Source organism: Hylaeus anthracinus, unplaced genomic scaffold, assembly GCF_026225885.1.
Source record: "Hylaeus anthracinus isolate JK02 unplaced genomic scaffold, UHH_iyHylAnth1.0_haploid 11982, whole genome shotgun sequence".
Taxonomy (NCBI): domain Eukaryota; kingdom Metazoa; phylum Arthropoda; class Insecta; order Hymenoptera; family Colletidae; genus Hylaeus; species Hylaeus anthracinus.
Window position 1 is genome coordinate 9,065,149 of NW_026534330.1, and position 16,698 is coordinate 9,081,846.

The 16,698-nt window shown below is 30.0% G+C and overlaps 5 protein-coding genes across 10 annotated transcripts; 3 read left to right on the forward strand and 2 right to left on the reverse strand.

The window, feature by feature from the left end:
* Positions 1-159: 159 nt before the first annotated feature.
* Positions 160-1,996, reverse strand: LOC128885934 (V-type proton ATPase subunit F). Its single transcript, XM_054140325.1, has 6 exons — positions 1,867-1,996; positions 1,140-1,195; positions 993-1,074; positions 824-906; positions 581-703; positions 160-325 (listed from the first exon to the last, which is right to left on the reverse strand). The coding sequence occupies exons 2-6, from the start codon at positions 1,191-1,193 to the stop codon at positions 296-298; spliced, it is 372 nt and encodes a 123-aa protein (XP_053996300.1). The 5' UTR covers positions 1,194-1,195; positions 1,867-1,996; the 3' UTR covers positions 160-295.
* LOC128885918 (zinc finger protein 37 homolog) lies at positions 1,711-5,880 on the forward strand. 3 transcript variants are annotated; one of them, XM_054140302.1, is made up of 4 exons: positions 1,711-1,850; positions 2,609-2,818; positions 2,945-5,009; positions 5,157-5,880. In XM_054140302.1, exons 2-4 carry the CDS (start codon positions 2,687-2,689, stop codon positions 5,351-5,353), a joined length of 2,394 nt encoding a protein of 797 aa, XP_053996277.1. In that variant the 5' UTR covers positions 1,711-1,850; positions 2,609-2,686; the 3' UTR covers positions 5,354-5,880. The 3 variants fall into 3 exon arrangements, with proteins under 3 accessions (XP_053996277.1, XP_053996276.1, XP_053996275.1); XM_054140301.1 differs by lacking the exon at positions 1,711-1,850 and adding an exon at positions 2,027-2,135; XM_054140300.1 differs by lacking the exon at positions 1,711-1,850 and adding an exon at positions 2,142-2,378.
* Positions 5,881-6,033: 153 nt separating this feature from the next.
* LOC128885931 (uncharacterized) lies at positions 6,034-7,870 on the forward strand. Its single transcript, XM_054140323.1, has 2 exons — positions 6,034-6,824; positions 6,933-7,870. Exons 1-2 carry the CDS (start codon positions 6,415-6,417, stop codon positions 7,147-7,149), a joined length of 627 nt encoding a protein of 208 aa, XP_053996298.1. The 5' UTR covers positions 6,034-6,414; the 3' UTR covers positions 7,150-7,870.
* Positions 7,871-8,373: 503 nt separating this feature from the next.
* LOC128885923 (ADP-ribosylation factor GTPase-activating protein 1) lies at positions 8,374-11,827 on the reverse strand. 4 transcript variants are annotated; one of them, XM_054140312.1, is made up of 8 exons: positions 11,800-11,827; positions 10,496-10,698; positions 9,991-10,202; positions 9,702-9,816; positions 9,453-9,542; positions 9,160-9,219; positions 8,866-9,038; positions 8,374-8,719 (listed from the first exon to the last, which is right to left on the reverse strand). In XM_054140312.1, the coding sequence occupies exons 1-8, from the start codon at positions 11,810-11,812 to the stop codon at positions 8,503-8,505; spliced, it is 1,083 nt and encodes a 360-aa protein (XP_053996287.1). In that variant the 5' UTR covers positions 11,813-11,827; the 3' UTR covers positions 8,374-8,502. The 4 variants fall into 4 exon arrangements, with proteins under 4 accessions (XP_053996287.1, XP_053996288.1, XP_053996285.1 ...); XM_054140313.1 differs by lacking the exon at positions 11,800-11,827 and adding an exon at positions 10,848-11,216; XM_054140310.1 differs by lacking the exon at positions 11,800-11,827 and adding an exon at positions 10,848-11,216 and having other exon boundaries at positions 10,496-10,777.
* A 137-nt stretch (positions 11,828-11,964) lies between these two features.
* On the forward strand, positions 11,965-16,500 carry LOC128885916 (nuclear valosin-containing protein-like). Its single transcript, XM_054140296.1, has 11 exons — positions 11,965-12,305; positions 12,760-12,981; positions 13,051-13,305; positions 13,440-13,757; positions 13,843-14,062; positions 14,146-14,428; positions 14,515-14,971; positions 15,063-15,230; positions 15,345-15,671; positions 15,749-15,973; positions 16,060-16,500. The coding sequence occupies exons 1-11, from the start codon at positions 12,129-12,131 to the stop codon at positions 16,183-16,185; spliced, it is 2,778 nt and encodes a 925-aa protein (XP_053996271.1). The 5' UTR covers positions 11,965-12,128; the 3' UTR covers positions 16,186-16,500.
* Positions 16,501-16,698: the final 198 nt, after the last annotated feature.

The window sequence follows — 16,698 nt, forward strand, 5'->3', positions numbered from 1 at the left end:
CTTAATACATTTAAATTGGGTGCCAAATATAAATGTATACTATTCATTCTGAATGAGTTAAAGTTGATATAAGCGATACAACCTATTTGCATAGGATAAAATTTATACACATATTTTACAAGAAATATTAAGTAAAATATTGAAATGTAAAATAAATAGTGGAATGTTGTACATATTTCTATTTTTTACAAGTGAACTATAACAACACAGTAACATTAGATACAGAGATTAATAAGTGCCATACAAGTCATACATTTTTATATTTTTATATGGCTCAACATTTTATGTACATGGATTAGTGTATATCTTCTGGATTAAACATTCCCTGCAAAGTAAAATTAGAAAGACTAGTTAACAAATTACTTCTTCTTAATAAAAATACTTGTTAATAGTAACTAACAAGTGATTTAAATACAATAAATATTTCTAATATGCATTTAACACATTCAGGTACCTCCCTTCAGGAGTCACCAACATTTCTTAAATTTTATTCTGAACCACACTCATAGGTTGTCATCAATCCTGAATGTGTTAATGGTAAAATACCAATTAATAATTTACATTATAAATGTAATCTTACCTTGGCACGTCTTAGAATGGAGTCTTTACTGGCATCATATGGATGATCTTTACTGGGAATTTCTAAGACTGATGGTATAGGTTGCGTATGACTATCAATTACATGACGAATCATTTCTGCAACCTGAAATAAGTACATAAAATGTTAACTTAGAAAAGTGTTAACTTTCAAAAATGTTTATTTAATAACGAAATAGAGCAATGTAACACATTATAATTATTGTAACATACATGCAAAACTTACGTTTTGGTTGATAAGTATAATATCAATATCATCTCGTTTAATAAATCGTTTAAATGTATCTTCTATGTCACTTACTGCTGTATCTGTAAGTAATACAGGTATGATTTTACACACTGTGATATTAAGATTAAATAAAATTTTATATAAAATAAAATGTAACAGTGCATACTTTTATCTACAACCATAAAGTTGGGTTGACGATGTTTATTAATCTCGCCAACTCCGCCCAAGAGGAATCCAACACAAGTATCCTAAAATGATACTATTATAAATAATCATCGAATGTAAAACGTAATTTGATATACAATTTATCTACCTCATCTCCAATCACTGCAAGAAGCTTGCCCTTTCCAGCAGAATGAAGAGCCATTACTACGAAAGGAATAAGAATAACGGATAAGATTTAACAAAACAATTGTGTCGAATGCAACGATTCCTGAAGGTGCATCAGCTGACAAGTCACACCTATAGATTCAAGTTACACGACATCACGTGCCAAACTTGTCCAATTGATGAATATAGGAGAAGGACTGGGGAGGATAGTGATAAAGTTTATATTTTATCTAACGAGACAATGAATTCTGGTAACAAACCCAGTTGATTTACTACATGGCCGTTTCAACACGTTCAACTCATGAATTATATTCGAAAATGCGAAATACTATTACTTTCTGTTGATGGTTCTAACAGTTCCAATTATTTTTTAATAGAAAACTTGATATCGAGTTTTCGATCATTTGTCGAATCTTATAAATATTTGTGGTCTTGACACACTATGGGCTACACCACAAGACAACTAAAAACACTGGACCAATAAGATTCTGCTGCAAGTCATGTGGCTTTGTGACCATGTGACCACAATCTATTGTTTTACTATAGGAAGCATAACATAACGTTGTCGTAACTTATCTCTTTCTAATATTACCTTTCGAAAAAAGATACAGCGATAGTGTACTTGATAGAAATAATGGGCATTAACAGTCGATTATAAAACGTGGAAATCCATATTATTGAAAATCCTTATTAGGTACACATACACGTACCTCTTACTTATTCAGCTGTATTTCTGTCGAAATGGTTATTTTTAACTGTTTCGTCTATTATATAGTTACATAGAAAAACAGAATGACACTCGTGTTAACAAATCAAAACTCCTTGATAAAATAGTGGACTAGAAACGTGTAATAACTTCAAAACTACTTTTCTATATACGTAAACGTGTATTATCCGTATGCTTTTAGTTGTGTTTTTGCACATGTGTATAAGGCATAAGTAACATAAGTTCTGTGTGCCTGTGCATCTAATATATTATGTATGTCGTAAAGTGGGAAACGGAAGCTTGTGTTAAATCTAATAGTTTTATCCATTGTTCTATATTTTGATATGTAAAACACAGAATTCAGTGATTGTTAAAGAATTCTCGCAGAATTAAATATACGTTCTAGAATTACCGTTATTAATTATATCATTTGGGTTATGATGTTATGGAATTTGAAACTCGCAAAAGATTATTGTGTATTTTTTTTACCGAATACAGCTATAAATATGACTACTCGTAATACATATTGATTTTCATTAAATATAAAGTAGATTTTACATTTAATTAGGTTTTGATGTTATTAACTTGCAAATCTTGACTGTTGCGACGAGCATAACCCTAAGCAAATATCAGTCAATATTTTAACAAAGTATTCTTGTATATTAAGTGACCTCGATAATGTTCAATCATTAGTCTATCAGCACGAATTTGTTATCGAATGTATTTTTTCTAATTTTATTTTTTAGGGATTACATTTTATCAACGTCTGTACACATTATCTGAAAATGTGTGATATTGATGGATAGAAAATACAGTACAAAAATATGTCATTTATGAATGATGATAGATACAAAAAAATGGTTTCTAAAGAAATCATACAAACACCATGTACGATTGAAGAGAGTTCAACAGAGTTTATGGTTCTACCTAAATATGAACACATAGAAGAAACACTGGTAACAGAATATTGAATACTTCAACATACATATTTAAACAAATTTAAACAATATTCTTTGTGTGAATTATATGTTTTACTTAAATTTTGTATTTACTTTAACATTGATTATGGATAATGTGTATAGGTTGTTGGTGAAGAAATAGTTGTTGATGAAAATATGGACATAAATCAACAAATCTCTGAAGGAACTATTTGTGAACCAAAAGAATATTTTGAAGCAAGTATAGAAACAACAATGCCTGTTGAATATGTTGACGAATCTATGTCATTATCAAGAAGTAATATAAATAAACAAAAGTGGCTTCGAAATCATAGCTATAAACATGAAATATTGTTATCAGAGACAGAGGATAGCGACCCTGAAATAGCTTATAATAAAATAACATGCGACGATCAATATGGAGATGAAGAAACAATTGCTACATTTGTAACTGCCGCTGGTCAACAACTAGCACTGTATGCAGTTGAAGATTCCGATGAAATTTTTGCTGTAGCAATGTATGATGAATCTGGTGAACCTCCAACAAATTTTCAGTTTCTTATGAAAGCAGATGTTGAAAGATTAATAGGAGAAGGTGCTGTTAGAACTGTAAAGAAACCAACACAAATAAAAAAACAATTATTGACTACACAACCACCAATGTTTTTTCCCAAATGTGAACAAGCAAATCGCATACCATTCCATAATGAAAATGGAATTTTATCAAGAGAAATTCGAAGGATACAAAAAGAAGAAAATACATGGGAAGAAAATTCAACTTTGATAGAAGATTCTGATTTGAATTTAAATGTAAAAGAAGTTCCTAACATTATGTATTCATCTGATAACAAACAAACAGATGTAGCATACTTAATGATGGATGATTGTTCTGTAAATATGGATAATTCTGAAGATTGTCAGGAAGACAACGAGAGTGATAATGAGATTATAGAACAATCAACAGTACAGTATATTCTATTTGAGGGTGATCAATCCGATTCTGAACTAACATTCGACGAAATACAGGCTACTCTTAAAAATTTTAAAACAGCCGAATCGAAATCATCGAAAAAGCAACCAACTAAAAAAGGCAGTAGAAACCATGATAACTTCGCAAATATTAAAGAGATCAATTATGAAAATTCATTGTCTCAGAACTCAAATTCCAATTTGTCTAATCACAATTCCAACACTTTAATGGAGAGAAAGTTAAATTTAATAGAAAATCAAGGAGAACTAGAAACACTAGCGGAATCGACTATGGATGCAATGTCGAATACTACGAACTTAGATCTATCAAACGGTTCCATTGAATGTACATCACCGAAATCAACACAAATGCAATGTAAAACTAAAAGATCTCGGAAACAACAATTAATTTTCGTGAATCGTGAAGATTCGGAAATAATTATACAACCAGCGTCTCTTTTGTGTGAGGAAGATAACAATGTTAGGAAAAGGGGAAAACGAAAGAGAAGAGTTGTAGGTCATTCTGGGTATCGTCAAAGACATACCGACTCGAAAAGATTAAAAAGGATTAAACACAAAGAAGTTGAAATTATCGAAATTGATGTCGACGAAGAAGAAAGTATACTGCAATCTAAAAGGGATGTTGTTGAGATAACCATAGATGATACTAAAGATAAATATTCTAGCGATAAAGAAAACGAAATTATCATGGTAGGAGATTCAGATGATGAATCTCAGCAGGCAAATTCAAAAACAATGTTACTGCAATGTGAACATTGTTCAAGGAACTTCAGGCAACAAAGAGCTTTAGAAACCCATTTACGAGTTTGCTCAAAATCACCATCAAATACAATTCGGTTTAACGAACAGAAAGTAAAGCATGCAAATAGATCAGGCGAAAATACGATTAAGAAACAATATGCTTGTAAAATATGTCAGACGAAATTCGATGTGGTGGTAGCTTTAGCTCGTCATGTACGTTCAGAACATTCTCAACGGAAGAAACGTAGATTTAGTGACTCGTCGGTTGAACAACCATCCATAAAAGTCGAAAAGAAGAAGGAGCCTGTAGAGCCAAAAAAGCAACTAACTATGATTAAAAAAATTAAAAGAAAAAGGAGCCAACGACTAAATTGTACCTGGGAAGTAAAAAAACTAAGTTGTTCTGATTGTGGTAGATGGTTTCCAAGTGCTGCTTTACTAATGGCACATTGTCTTCAACATGGAACAAAAAAATCTGGTAAATTAATACAAAGCCATGTATTTTCTTACAAATTTTTATTTTCATAGGTTAACTTTGATCATTTCTTCACATTTAACTTTTCATAATTATTATGTTTTAATAACTAGATGTTCCCTAACAATATATCACAAATTATATTTACAGATCGAATACATAGGTGTCACGTGTGCCAGAAACTAATAAAATCTAGACTACGTTTTGTACAACACTTAAAACAACATGGAAATATACAAAAGAATACAAAATCCATAGCAAATATTCAGAAAAAATTACATACTACAAGATCAGTGACAAGCAAAATTACTACACTGAGAAAGCGAGGACGACCACGAAAACTTTGATTGCTTTAAATATTGATAAATGGCACTTTTACAAAGTGGTGATATGTAACAAATATTGCTACTATATTATTTCCTTTAATACGAAATGTGTATAATATCCGTACTTCTGATAAAAATTGGAAATATTTATGTTTGTTGAAGAAAAGACTTATTTTAAAACATATTTGATGCTTAACTAAATGTATATACTATTTAAGTATATTCTGTACATTATGTATCATCTAACTTTATGATGTCATATTAACCTATAGTTTGATTTTATTATTAAAGGCTAGCTTCTCCTAATTGATATTTTTCTTTGATTGTGGAATTATTTGCAGAATAAAAATGTTGAAATTTGATCATATAAAAATGAAAAAGATATAGAAGCTTGTAGTGTTACATCAACAGAACATTTAAAGTATGTTAGGTAAGTTAGCCTGTAATTATAAACTTAAGTGATGTACATTGGTTCTACTCTCATACATTGAAGACACTATTACTGTAAATAAAACAATTGTATTAAAAATACATGAACATTTATTGTCTGATACCTACATTTTTATGTATACAAACATTTTTCCAGTAATTAGGTTTCTAAAACTTAAATAAACCTAATGAAAAGAATTACAAATATTCTTGGTGTAATAAATTGATAAATTGCTACAATGAATAAAGAATGTTTAAATATCGATTTGACGAAGTTCATTGGTCCGTTATCTCCGACCAAGAGTATACGTAAATCTGACGTATAGTGGATATTTGTATTATTTTTATTTGATGTTTTTGTATATTTTTTCGTAATTACTCTTTTATAATAGAATTGTAATCATATTTAAGTAGTACCTTGCATAACATTAGAGACACAACACTTTGCCATTTCGTCTCTGTCGTAAGTCACGTGCATTTGAGGTTGTTACTAGGTCCATAATCTTACTGAATAAAGTATATTATATAGCGTTGCCGCGTTGCTGATCTTAACTATTTATGTACTTTATGGCGATATAGTTTGACAAATATTTTCATTTTGTCATTTTTTGTGGTATATAATGGAAAACAAAATAGAATAATATAATATTTACATGTCGTTGAATCTAAAAATGGATGTTGTCAAAAGGAAAAGAAATTTACGGAAAAGGAAAGAGCAGATAAGCAATAAAAGTGAAGTAGAGAGTAGAAATGAATCCAGGTCAAGTATTAAGTGGAGTAATAGGGATAAAAGAATATTATTAGAAGCTCTTAAGAAATATGGATCTGAAAATATCACAGCTATATCAAATACATTACTACACATACCTCCTGAGGCAATTAAATCAAAGATTGCAGAATATTCAGGGATGGCAGAAGAATTACAAGAAAATGAACTGTTAAACAATTGGTTGAATTGTGGTTCATACAAACCTGGCGATAGTCTCATACCAGAAGCACTATTATTTATACAATTATTTGAAAATCACCCATCACCATCTGAAGTAGAAGGCTATGATTTTAAGTATGGGTCATTTTTATCGTTTGCATTGCTATTCACTAGGAGCAAAAACTTTGTCAATGTATTGCAATCACAACAAATAATAACATAACTATACTTTTTCTATTTTAGAGCAATTTATAAGTTTCTTTATCACTCATGTCTTGAGCAAACATCATTTTTTGATCTATCACGAAAAGATAGGAATATGCTTTGTTCTTCTTTATCAAAAGTTGAAAACAAATCGTGGCCAAAATGTCAGAAAGAACTTTGGGAATATGTTGGAAGAGCTTACAATAGAATAAACATAAAGAAAGTATATCCAGGGAAAAATGTACATTCGTGGTAAAATTATAATTTTAGTTAGTATATATTTATGTACAACAATACTGTTTAATAAGTTTTTACTGTAATAAATGTACATATCTATGTAACATGTTCCTAAAACAGCCAAATTTTATCAGTATATGCTACCAATTCTTTTAAAATCTATATTAGTGAATTCCAAGATTTGAACAAACTTGAACATGTAGAACATGAAGTGGTACATATTAATTTTAATGAAATTTAGAGAAAATGTATTGTTATTTTTACGTTTTCTTGCTAAAGGACAAGAATAAAGTAAGGTTGGTAAAGTTTGACCATATATTTTGGGAACAATCTGTATATAAGTCTGTAATAAATTTGTTAACCAATATAAGGAAAAGCTGATAACACAATACGAACAGTTATGAATTTTTAATAGTAAAGTAAATTGAAATTATTCTACAAGGCACAGATCTGTTTCTGTTAAAAATATTTTATATTAAAGATTAATTCTCACGAATATATACAAGATATACTAGAGATATTGATACCTGTACCAAACGTTTACATTAACACGTTCATACGTTCTCATACAAGGGGATTTTGCATTGTTCTAACTCCATTATAATTGATTTCCCTCATTTAGAACACGTAGTTTATAGAACTTGATTGGAATATGAAACTAAATGAAATTATGTTCGCTAATGCTTATTAATACATTTGATACTTTGTGTGTTATTTCGTTATCAATCATAATTATAGTCTTACAGATATATAAATGGTAATATATGATAACTGATTCATTTGATGTTAGTGGTACCGACATGGCGGCGAATGTATTCAGGATCCAACTAGTACAGGCCTAGTTCTTAAGATGATAATATACTGTATTAAAATATTTTCTAATATGAGTAATTGTTGTAATAACTATAAATAATAATTACACAAAATTCATTTGTACGATACATGAAAAGTAAAGTAATTTTATATTTATGTATTAAAAAAATGAGTTTTAATAAACCTAGTAATAGTTTGAAGGTATAGTAAATACATAGGTAAACAAAACTGAGCAGAAACAGCGTATAAGTAAATGCTAATAAACCTTTACAATTTAGTGTACATTGACAGTACAGCACTTAAAGTTCTTGAGCGTATTCCATACATTTTCTCAAATGCTTGAAGTACGTACGCATATTACTCGTAAATGAACATCAAGTGTCTCATAGAATGTACCAGCGTACATTTTTCATGGCAAAAAGGTGGAGTATTGAATAAAAATATTTTCACTTTAATAATTGTCATTATATTACATTATATGAATTCAAAATCTATATGATAGAGAAATCATTTGAAGATCTTGAACTTCGATAAGAATTACCTAATTATTCAATAATGATTAATTTTTTAATATTTCCCATGCGTCATCCTCCAATTTTGGATCCCAACTAGGTGTATGATTATCAGTACCAAAGTTGATTAAAGCTTCTTCCTTTACTTTGTCTTTAGATTTCCTCATAGTTGGTTTAATGTCTGTTATCTTTTCATTACTTTGTTTTGTATCACTACCCCAATCCCACTCACAATTGGAAGAATTTGTAGGTGATACATTAGTTCTGAAATGTAATAAACTTATGTGTTTTATGTTAATAAATTATATGTAAGAAAATGAGAATTAAATCCTCAAATTCCTCATGTTAATTTATGACATACATATACGTATTAAACTTTCTACATATGATAAACAAAATAGCTAACTTACTTTGACTGTGATGTTTTCATTAAAGATGTTTTTTCAGTAGAATATGATTGGACTTCACTATTTTGATAAACAGAAGAAGAACTCTGATAATTTTGTTTTGAATTATATAGATTTTGTTCAATCGAATTTGTTCCTCCAATATCACCCCATCCTTTTCTTCCCAAATCTCCAACCTGTGTATTTAATATTTAATTGTAAAAGGAATGACAATCTGTTAATTGTACTACAAAATGTAAAAATATCTAATCAACGTGTGTCATTAATAATAAAAATATTCAATATTCAACTATCTACCTTTGCAGCTAAACTATTAACCTGAGCTCCAACATCTTCCAACAAAGTACCCTCACGAACCTAGCAAAAACATAATGAAACGAAACGAAAAATCAAAGCATAAGTGAAAAATACTATTTAATAATAAATAAATCTAAAAAAAAATAAAATCACTAAAGCATAATCAAATAAAACATAACGAATTTGCAACAAATAGTATGCAAATACTATAAATCATTTATATAATTAAATAAGAGTTACAACAATTTTGTTAAAACCAAAATATTTGTTCACTTAAAATGTATTATGTTTACCTTCTGTGTTGCTAGTTCTCCAATTCTAATAGCATTTTCTGTAGCTTTACTTGCTATCTTTGATGCAGATGAAGAAAACATTGACCATCCCTAAAATATCATCCCACAAATTATGTTTATATAATTTGCTTTGTACTGAATAGTTGTTTTACATATTGCTACATAATATAAACAATTAAATGTACCCATTTAAATAGGATACCTATATCTATATATCTATAAAATATGATACAAAAATAGTTATCTTACACTTGCTAATGAAGAAACTGCAGTGTCAAAAAATTCTTGTGATGAGCTTCTAGGTGGTGGGTCCATTTGATAACCAAATCCTCCATACTTACCACCCTGATTAGGTGGAACATTACTGTGTAAATTTTTATGAATGTATATATTATTGCATTGTAAATAAGTGTAATTATTTATTGTCAATTATGCTAAATGTAATCACGTTTGTAATTTATATAAATGTCAATAAATTAATATGCTAATATATTAATTTGAACCATGTAAACTAGTCAATGTGAAAATTTATACTTACTCAGGGCGATTGGCATTTTCATTTTGTTTCCTAGCAAAGAAGGCTTCTGTTTGAGATTTACAACTGTTTGAATTAAAATTTTGATAAGAACTCGACACATCACTTTGATATGATGTATAATCTTGTTGGCTTCCTGAATATGTTGAAGGCTGGAAATCTTTAGCTGTAGAGTTAGTGGGACTCCAATTTTGTCCACGAGCTAACGCTGCAATCTAATAGTTATATATATAATTATTTATACAAAATATAGCTTCTATTCTAACACATTATCATATTCAATTATATGGTTTTTATGAATTTTATTGAACATATTGAATTAATAGTTTTAAAATGTTGTACAAATCAAACATTAAATTATTTGAGAAAAACAATTAAAAACTATAACTTGAAATATTGTAAAACATTAAAATCTTATTATCTTTCTTCTTTGTAACTTGAAAGGAAAATAAACTGTAACATATAATAATGAGATGTAAAACTATACTTAATAATAAAATGTGTTTACCTTATCTCTATATAATGCTGCTGCTTTTGTATTATACTTTTGTGATATAGACATACTATCGTCCCAATCTGGCTGTGATTCAAAGAATTCACGAGCATTTTTATTTCCACCAACTTTCATTTTTTCCAATTCTAAATCTTTCCATTTATCCATAGAAATTGATCGAACAAATGACAAATGGACACCTAGTCCCCTGTGTTTGCCTGAACATTCAAGACAAATCCATATACCATATGTAACAGAAACCCATTGAGGATTATGTGTACCACATTCAAAGCATCTCTGTAAAATTATGAGATGCAATTAGATCAACATATGGTATAGTAGTAATAGAACTATTTGAATAAATTACATTATTTTCATCCTTAGGTTTAAGTTCACTTAGAACTCTTCGAGTCCGTGGACTGGCCATTATTTGTGTCACCGAAAGTCAAATCGAGTCAAGTATAATATGTATTATTCGAATTAAAGGTCCACCATACTACACTTGCTGTATCCAGTTTCAGAATGGCAACCTCATTATTTCTAATTTCTTCTATACAACAACGACTAACAAAAACAATTTATTCCAATAAGTAACAATTAGCGAAAGCTTATTTTAAATTCTACTTTTTTGTAAAATAATAAATATATTGCTCATATCCAACAAAATCAAATATCTTGACGTCGACCAACGTCAACTCCGATGAAACGATCATTTCATTGGATATTTCATTTCATATGATGAAGGAAGACCATCAATGACCATAAAAATTCAACCGGGTATACTTCTAAAATCTACCGTTGCAGTGCGCTGCATGTTAACTGCAATTTCCTTTGTTTATCACTATATATGTCTATACCGTAGGGCCGTTTTCCATGAGATTATTCCCCAATACTACATACCAATTGAATAGAATTTACATAAATTACTATTTATGTTAAATGACAATTAACTATTTTATAACTCTATGTACATTATATTGACAAAAAAGTATGTATATATGAAACTTTGATAACTTATGCTCTATCTTTATATTTTTATGTCTATGGTAAATGATTGTTATACGTAGTAACATAGCGCTAAAGATTGATCAAAGTAACATGGCTGAAGAACTTTTGCAGGTCGATTTCCATCTCAAGGTTGAAATTTCATAAGAAAACGCAACAATAATTGAAAAATTGACGTTAAAACTTTCATGAAAAAATTGTATTAGTACTTTGATCATTTATATATACGTATATGTATAGTAGCTTGAAACGCTTCATACGAGTCACTCTTATAACATAATGATATTTTATATAAAATAAACAATTAAATTTACATTTTTTTACCATCTTGTAATATAATACATTGCAGAGCAAACAATTTAATAATTTCCGTTGATATGCAACAAATTCATCGAAAAACAATTTGTATATATGTTTCACTCTATGTTATTTTCCTTACTTCTAGCTTTCAACTACTTTCAATATTACTCGTCGTCGAAATTATTCATGTTTGCATGTGTGCACGTTGCATTCTTTCTCGTATCTAGTTTGAGAAATGAAATAGTGAATGAACTTTAGTGTTTGTATGATAACTCGTATTGGAAGATATAAGGAAACGAGGATAAAAATCTAATGGTTATTTGATCCATATGAAAGTGGCTTCATGTCTTCTGATATAAGAAAAATGCAGAAGGTTGGGAAATTGAATTCGTCGATTGATATTATTCCGCTACAAGGATCTAGCGGAGATTATAAATCGAAGACCATGAATAATAAACACAAAATTGATAACTCTCACAGATTTCTACGGGATCAGTTATTAATTTCACGCGTGCAAACGGTAATTCGCTATTTGTCTAACATTAAGTTATCTTACTCGATTATACGTAAAACCTGTATGCCTGTAATGCGTACTTTGCGCGGTAAATTTATATTTGACAATTATAAGCAACATGGCAAATTTAGAAGCTATTTAAAACGTTCATTAAATGTTTCTGTTGTCATATACGTAACGGACGTGATTATTTCTAAATACTACTGTAATTAACAAATTTAGTACTATTTCGAATAGCAAATGTTGAAGCGAATGTAAATAAAATAGTATTTATGTTAATTATAATGGCCCCAATTTGAAAATAAAATAATTTATTTATTTTGCTATTTGCAAGATATGTTTTAGTTTCATTAGGTTGATTATGATTTTTCATTCAATGTTTGATATGTTAGGTAGTATTATATCTTGTAATATCTATAACTGTGTAAACTTACAATAATTGGATCTTTTTATTTTGCAGTACATGCATGAAAATGAAAGTAAAGTCTACATCGATGTGAATGAAATGGCAGATGCTTTACAAAAAAAGTATCGTGATTATCGATTAAAGAAGCGGGGTCCCTTTAGGGCTTTAGTACGCACAGCGTATGATGAACTTACAGAAATGTTTGCAAACAAATATTGTGCTCGAGATTGGTCTGCTTGCGACGATGAAGATGATGAAGATGAAGTCGATGTTGAAGTATTTATGTACATGTTATTTGAATATTATTTATAACAGCAGGTTTTAAAAGATAGTTATTGGTTTTAGTCAGATACTCGAAATACTATGAGTGGTATACTGTTAAAAATGTATAAAATGTCACAGAACAAGCAGAATGGAAATTCTAGTGACAAAGAGCTGATAGATATTAGTAGTGATGATGATGCAAGCAAAGTGGAATCAAATTCTTGTAATAAAACAAATGAATCCGAGGCTACAGAAAAGGGTCTACAGGAAATGGCTGGTCCATCTTCATGTGTAGAAAAGCCAGAACCTGCTAAAGAAATTGAATCATCAAAAACAGTAAATCTTAACCTTCCTCTTATATTTAATAAATTTTTGAAATTTATTATTGTTTGATACTATCTAGCTCAAGAACATTAATAAATGAATGCTATATTAAGTTTACATTATGTAAGTACAATATATGTTTGCAGCCTGCAAAAGAAACGCGACAGATTACATCAACAGAACATTTCACAAGAAAACGAAAACGGGATAATGATACAGACAATAGTCAATACATATATACAAAGAAAATTAAAGGAGTATCTGTATCACCTTTCTCTGAACCAAAAGTCACATTTTCAAATATAGGAGGATGTGATAAAGTATTAAAAACTGTATGTAAATTACTTGCACACATAAAGCATCCAGAAATTTTTAAACAGCTTGGGATATCACCGCCAAGAGGATTTTTACTTCATGGCCCACCTGGATGTGGAAAGACATTATTAGGTCATGCTATTGCAGGAGTAAGTTTTGATTGTAAATAAGTATATTCTACTTTGTACAGTTAGTAATTGTTTTTTTTTTTTTTTTTTTTTTTTTTGACATTAGGAATTAGGTATACCTTTGAAAAAAGTAGCTGCACCTGAACTAGTGGCTGGAGTATCAGGTGAAAGTGAAGCACGGATAAGGGAATTGTTTGATCAGGCTCTTGCACTTTCACCTTGTGTAATTTTTTTGGATGAAATCGATGCTATAGCACCACATAGAGCTACCGCTCAGAGAGAAATGGAAAGGAGAATTGTTGCGCAATTATTATCATGTTTGGATGGTAAATTATTACTATTATTAAATCATACATGATATTAATTTTCAGTTTGATTAAAAGAAAAACATTAATACTTCGTTTAATAGAATTGAGTTTAAAAGAGAATGGTACTGGGGTATTAGTACTTGGAGCAACAAATCGGCCTGATTCATTAGATCCAGCATTGAGAAGAGCTGGTCGTTTTGATCATGAAGTATGTCTTGGAATACCAGACAGAGATGCAAGAACGAACATTTTAACTGTGCACACAGAAAAAGTCGCACTTGCTCCTAATGTTAGTTTATCTACAATAGCTTCACTTACACCAGGTTTCGTTGGGGCTGATTTAGTTGCATTGATTCGTGAAGCGGCTATGGCAGCAGTAGATAGGTAATTATTTTCAATATTTTATGTATATTCAAAGAATAATTTATTCACTATGATGAATTATACCTTTTTTGATTTGTTGTTTTTAGGATCCTTGAAGATTTAAATAGATCAGAACCAGATTCTAAATCAGTGGAAACAAGAGATGTTAGTAGTGACACCGAAAAAGAAACACAGAACTTTGAAAACTCTGGTAATTTAGTCGAAGAAGTAACTGTTGAATCGCCTACCTCAGAGCAAAATAACGTTTCTAAGTTAGACAAACCGAGTAATCCCGAAAGTCCACAAGCGACAGTAGAGATGGATGTACAAGAAATCTCAAAGTCCCCAGATTTAGCAGGGTTACTTACTTGGCTACGCAATGATCCACCAATTCCCTCAGAACGATTAACAAATTTACGCATCGAACACAGTGATTTTGAAACAGCACTTCGCGTTATTCAACCATCAGCAAAAAGAGAAGGTTTCGCAACTGTACCTGATGTTACATGGGACGATGTCGGTTCTCTACGCGATATTAGAGAGGAATTACAAATGGCAATATTAGTAAGTGTATTTACGTTTATCTTCGTGAATGTTTAAACGTGTTAATGAAACAATACTTTTTTTTTACGTTTTATTTTGTTTAATATTCTAGGCTCCTGTTCGGCATTCCGAACATTTTACAGCTTTAGGATTAACAGCACCCACTGGAGTATTATTATGTGGTCCACCTGGTTGTGGTAAAACATTGATAGCCAAAGCTATTGCGAATGAAGCTGGAATCAACTTTATTTCTGTTAAAGGACCAGAACTTTTGAATATGGTAATAATTTAATTAATTAAAATAGTCATACATAACACTACGATGCAATACAACGCGTTATGGATTAAATCAAGTAAAGTACAATTATTAAATATTTTGTTTTGTTTATTTCAGTATGTTGGCGAAAGTGAAAAAGCAGTTCGACAATGTTTTCTCCGAGCACGGAATTCTGCACCTTGTGTTATATTTTTTGACGAATTAGATGCTTTATGTCCAAGACGATCTGAGGGTGATAATTCTGCTACTTCTCGTGTTGTTAACCAAATGCTTACAGAAATGGATGGAGTAGAAGGCCGTCAAGGAGTATTTTTAATGGCTGCAAGCAATAGACCTGATATTATTGATCCCGCAGTTCTGAGACCGGGAAGATTGGATAAAATTTTATATGTTGACTTACCTACTGCATCAGATCGCGTCGATATTTTAAGAGCATTAACAAAGGTACTTCATACGTCAATCATTAATCTCATAAGTTCTTGAGTAGTTAATATTTTTCATAAAAATATTTACATTTATAGAATGCAACTAAACCAAAATTAGCTGCAGATGTAAACCTTGAACAAATAGGATACAATAATAAGTGCGATGGTTACACTGGAGCAGATTTAGCAGCTTTGATCAGAGAAGCCGGAGTAGAAGCATTAAGAGAATTATTGGATATACATTATACAGGTCAATCAGAGATTTCTATGCGGCATATTTTGTCTGCATTTGATAAAATAAGGCCATCTGTACAAGAAAAAGTAAATATTATCACCTGTCATTAATAAAATTGAATATGCTTTTTTCGTCTGGAAATAGAAATATAAGAACATGTTACATCTTGCAGGATATCAAACATTATGAAAAACTGAAGAAATTATATTCAATTAAGAAGAAGTCGGATGATACTCTTATGGAAACTCCGACAGATGCAGTTATAGTGGATGTAGTTATGGAGCCCATGGAAACGTGAAATAAAAGTACTAAATGTTTACGTAAAAATCTTCCAATACAGAATACTCTTTAAAATTGATGAATTTGATATAAAAAATGTACACTATTTGCCTTGACTTTATTTTTGTAGTTGAGGCACTTTAGCGTTCATCTTTGATGAGCAAAAACGTAGTTGTAACATTAGATTCTGGTTTACAGTTTAAAAGTAAAAGCTAAAAATACTTCTTTTCAAATATTAAACAATGCGCTGCAAAAACTGTCTGAATAATTTTTCATAACTATTAATGTAATTATGAAATTTTTATAAAGTTAAATAAAATTTACGTTCGATATATTCTTGAGTAACTTAAATAGTTACATTACCTTCATGGCGACAAAACAAACGATATTCTATCTTTATAACAACACTCGATCGAACTTAATTTTTTTAGTAACATAAATGTTTTAGGAATCAAGAACTGTGCAATAAGTTTTTAAACATGGAGCAACCCATTATCTTGTATAGATGTATTCCATTGTAGATTGATTCGCA

Excerpts from the sequence above, each read along its gene's own strand:
- LOC128885916 (XM_054140296.1), top strand. The coding sequence starts at position 12,129 with ATGTCTTCTGATATAAGAAAAATGCAGAAGGTTGGGAAATTGAATTCG. Across the intron at positions 13,306-13,439 it reads AAATTGAATCATCAAAAACA|CCTGCAAAAGAAACGCGACA; the intron begins GTAAATCTTAAC and ends ATATGTTTGCAG. Across the intron at positions 14,063-14,145 it reads ATTATTATCATGTTTGGATG|AATTGAGTTTAAAAGAGAAT; the intron begins GTAAATTATTAC and ends TTCGTTTAATAG.
- LOC128885931 (XM_054140323.1), top strand. The coding sequence starts at position 6,415 with ATGTCGTTGAATCTAAAAATGGATGTTGTCAAAAGGAAAAGAAATTTA. Across the intron at positions 6,825-6,932 it reads GTAGAAGGCTATGATTTTAA|AGCAATTTATAAGTTTCTTT; the intron begins GTATGGGTCATT and ends TTTCTATTTTAG.
- LOC128885934 (XM_054140325.1), bottom strand. The coding sequence starts at position 1,193 with ATGGCTCTTCATTCTGCTGGAAAGGGCAAGCTTCTTGCAGTGATTGGA. Across the intron at positions 704-823 it reads TTATACTTATCAACCAAAAC|GTTGCAGAAATGATTCGTCA; the intron begins GTAAGTTTTGCA and ends TACTTATTTCAG. Across the intron at positions 326-580 it reads CCATTCTAAGACGTGCCAAG|GGAATGTTTAATCCAGAAGA; the intron begins GTAAGATTACAT and ends TTTACTTTGCAG.
- LOC128885923 (XM_054140310.1), bottom strand. The coding sequence starts at position 10,907 with ATGGCCAGTCCACGGACTCGAAGAGTTCTAAGTGAACTTAAACCTAAG. Across the intron at positions 9,817-9,990 it reads GAAAATGCCAATCGCCCTGA|TAATGTTCCACCTAATCAGG; the intron begins GTAAGTATAAAT and ends AAATTTACACAG. Across the intron at positions 9,039-9,159 it reads TTAATAGTTTAGCTGCAAAG|GTTGGAGATTTGGGAAGAAA; the intron begins GTAGATAGTTGA and ends TTAAATACACAG.
- LOC128885918 (XM_054140302.1), top strand. The coding sequence starts at position 2,687 with ATGTCATTTATGAATGATGATAGATACAAAAAAATGGTTTCTAAAGAA. Across the intron at positions 2,819-2,944 it reads AACACATAGAAGAAACACTG|GTTGTTGGTGAAGAAATAGT; the intron begins GTAACAGAATAT and ends TAATGTGTATAG. Across the intron at positions 5,010-5,156 it reads ACATGGAACAAAAAAATCTG|ATCGAATACATAGGTGTCAC; the intron begins GTAAATTAATAC and ends TTATATTTACAG.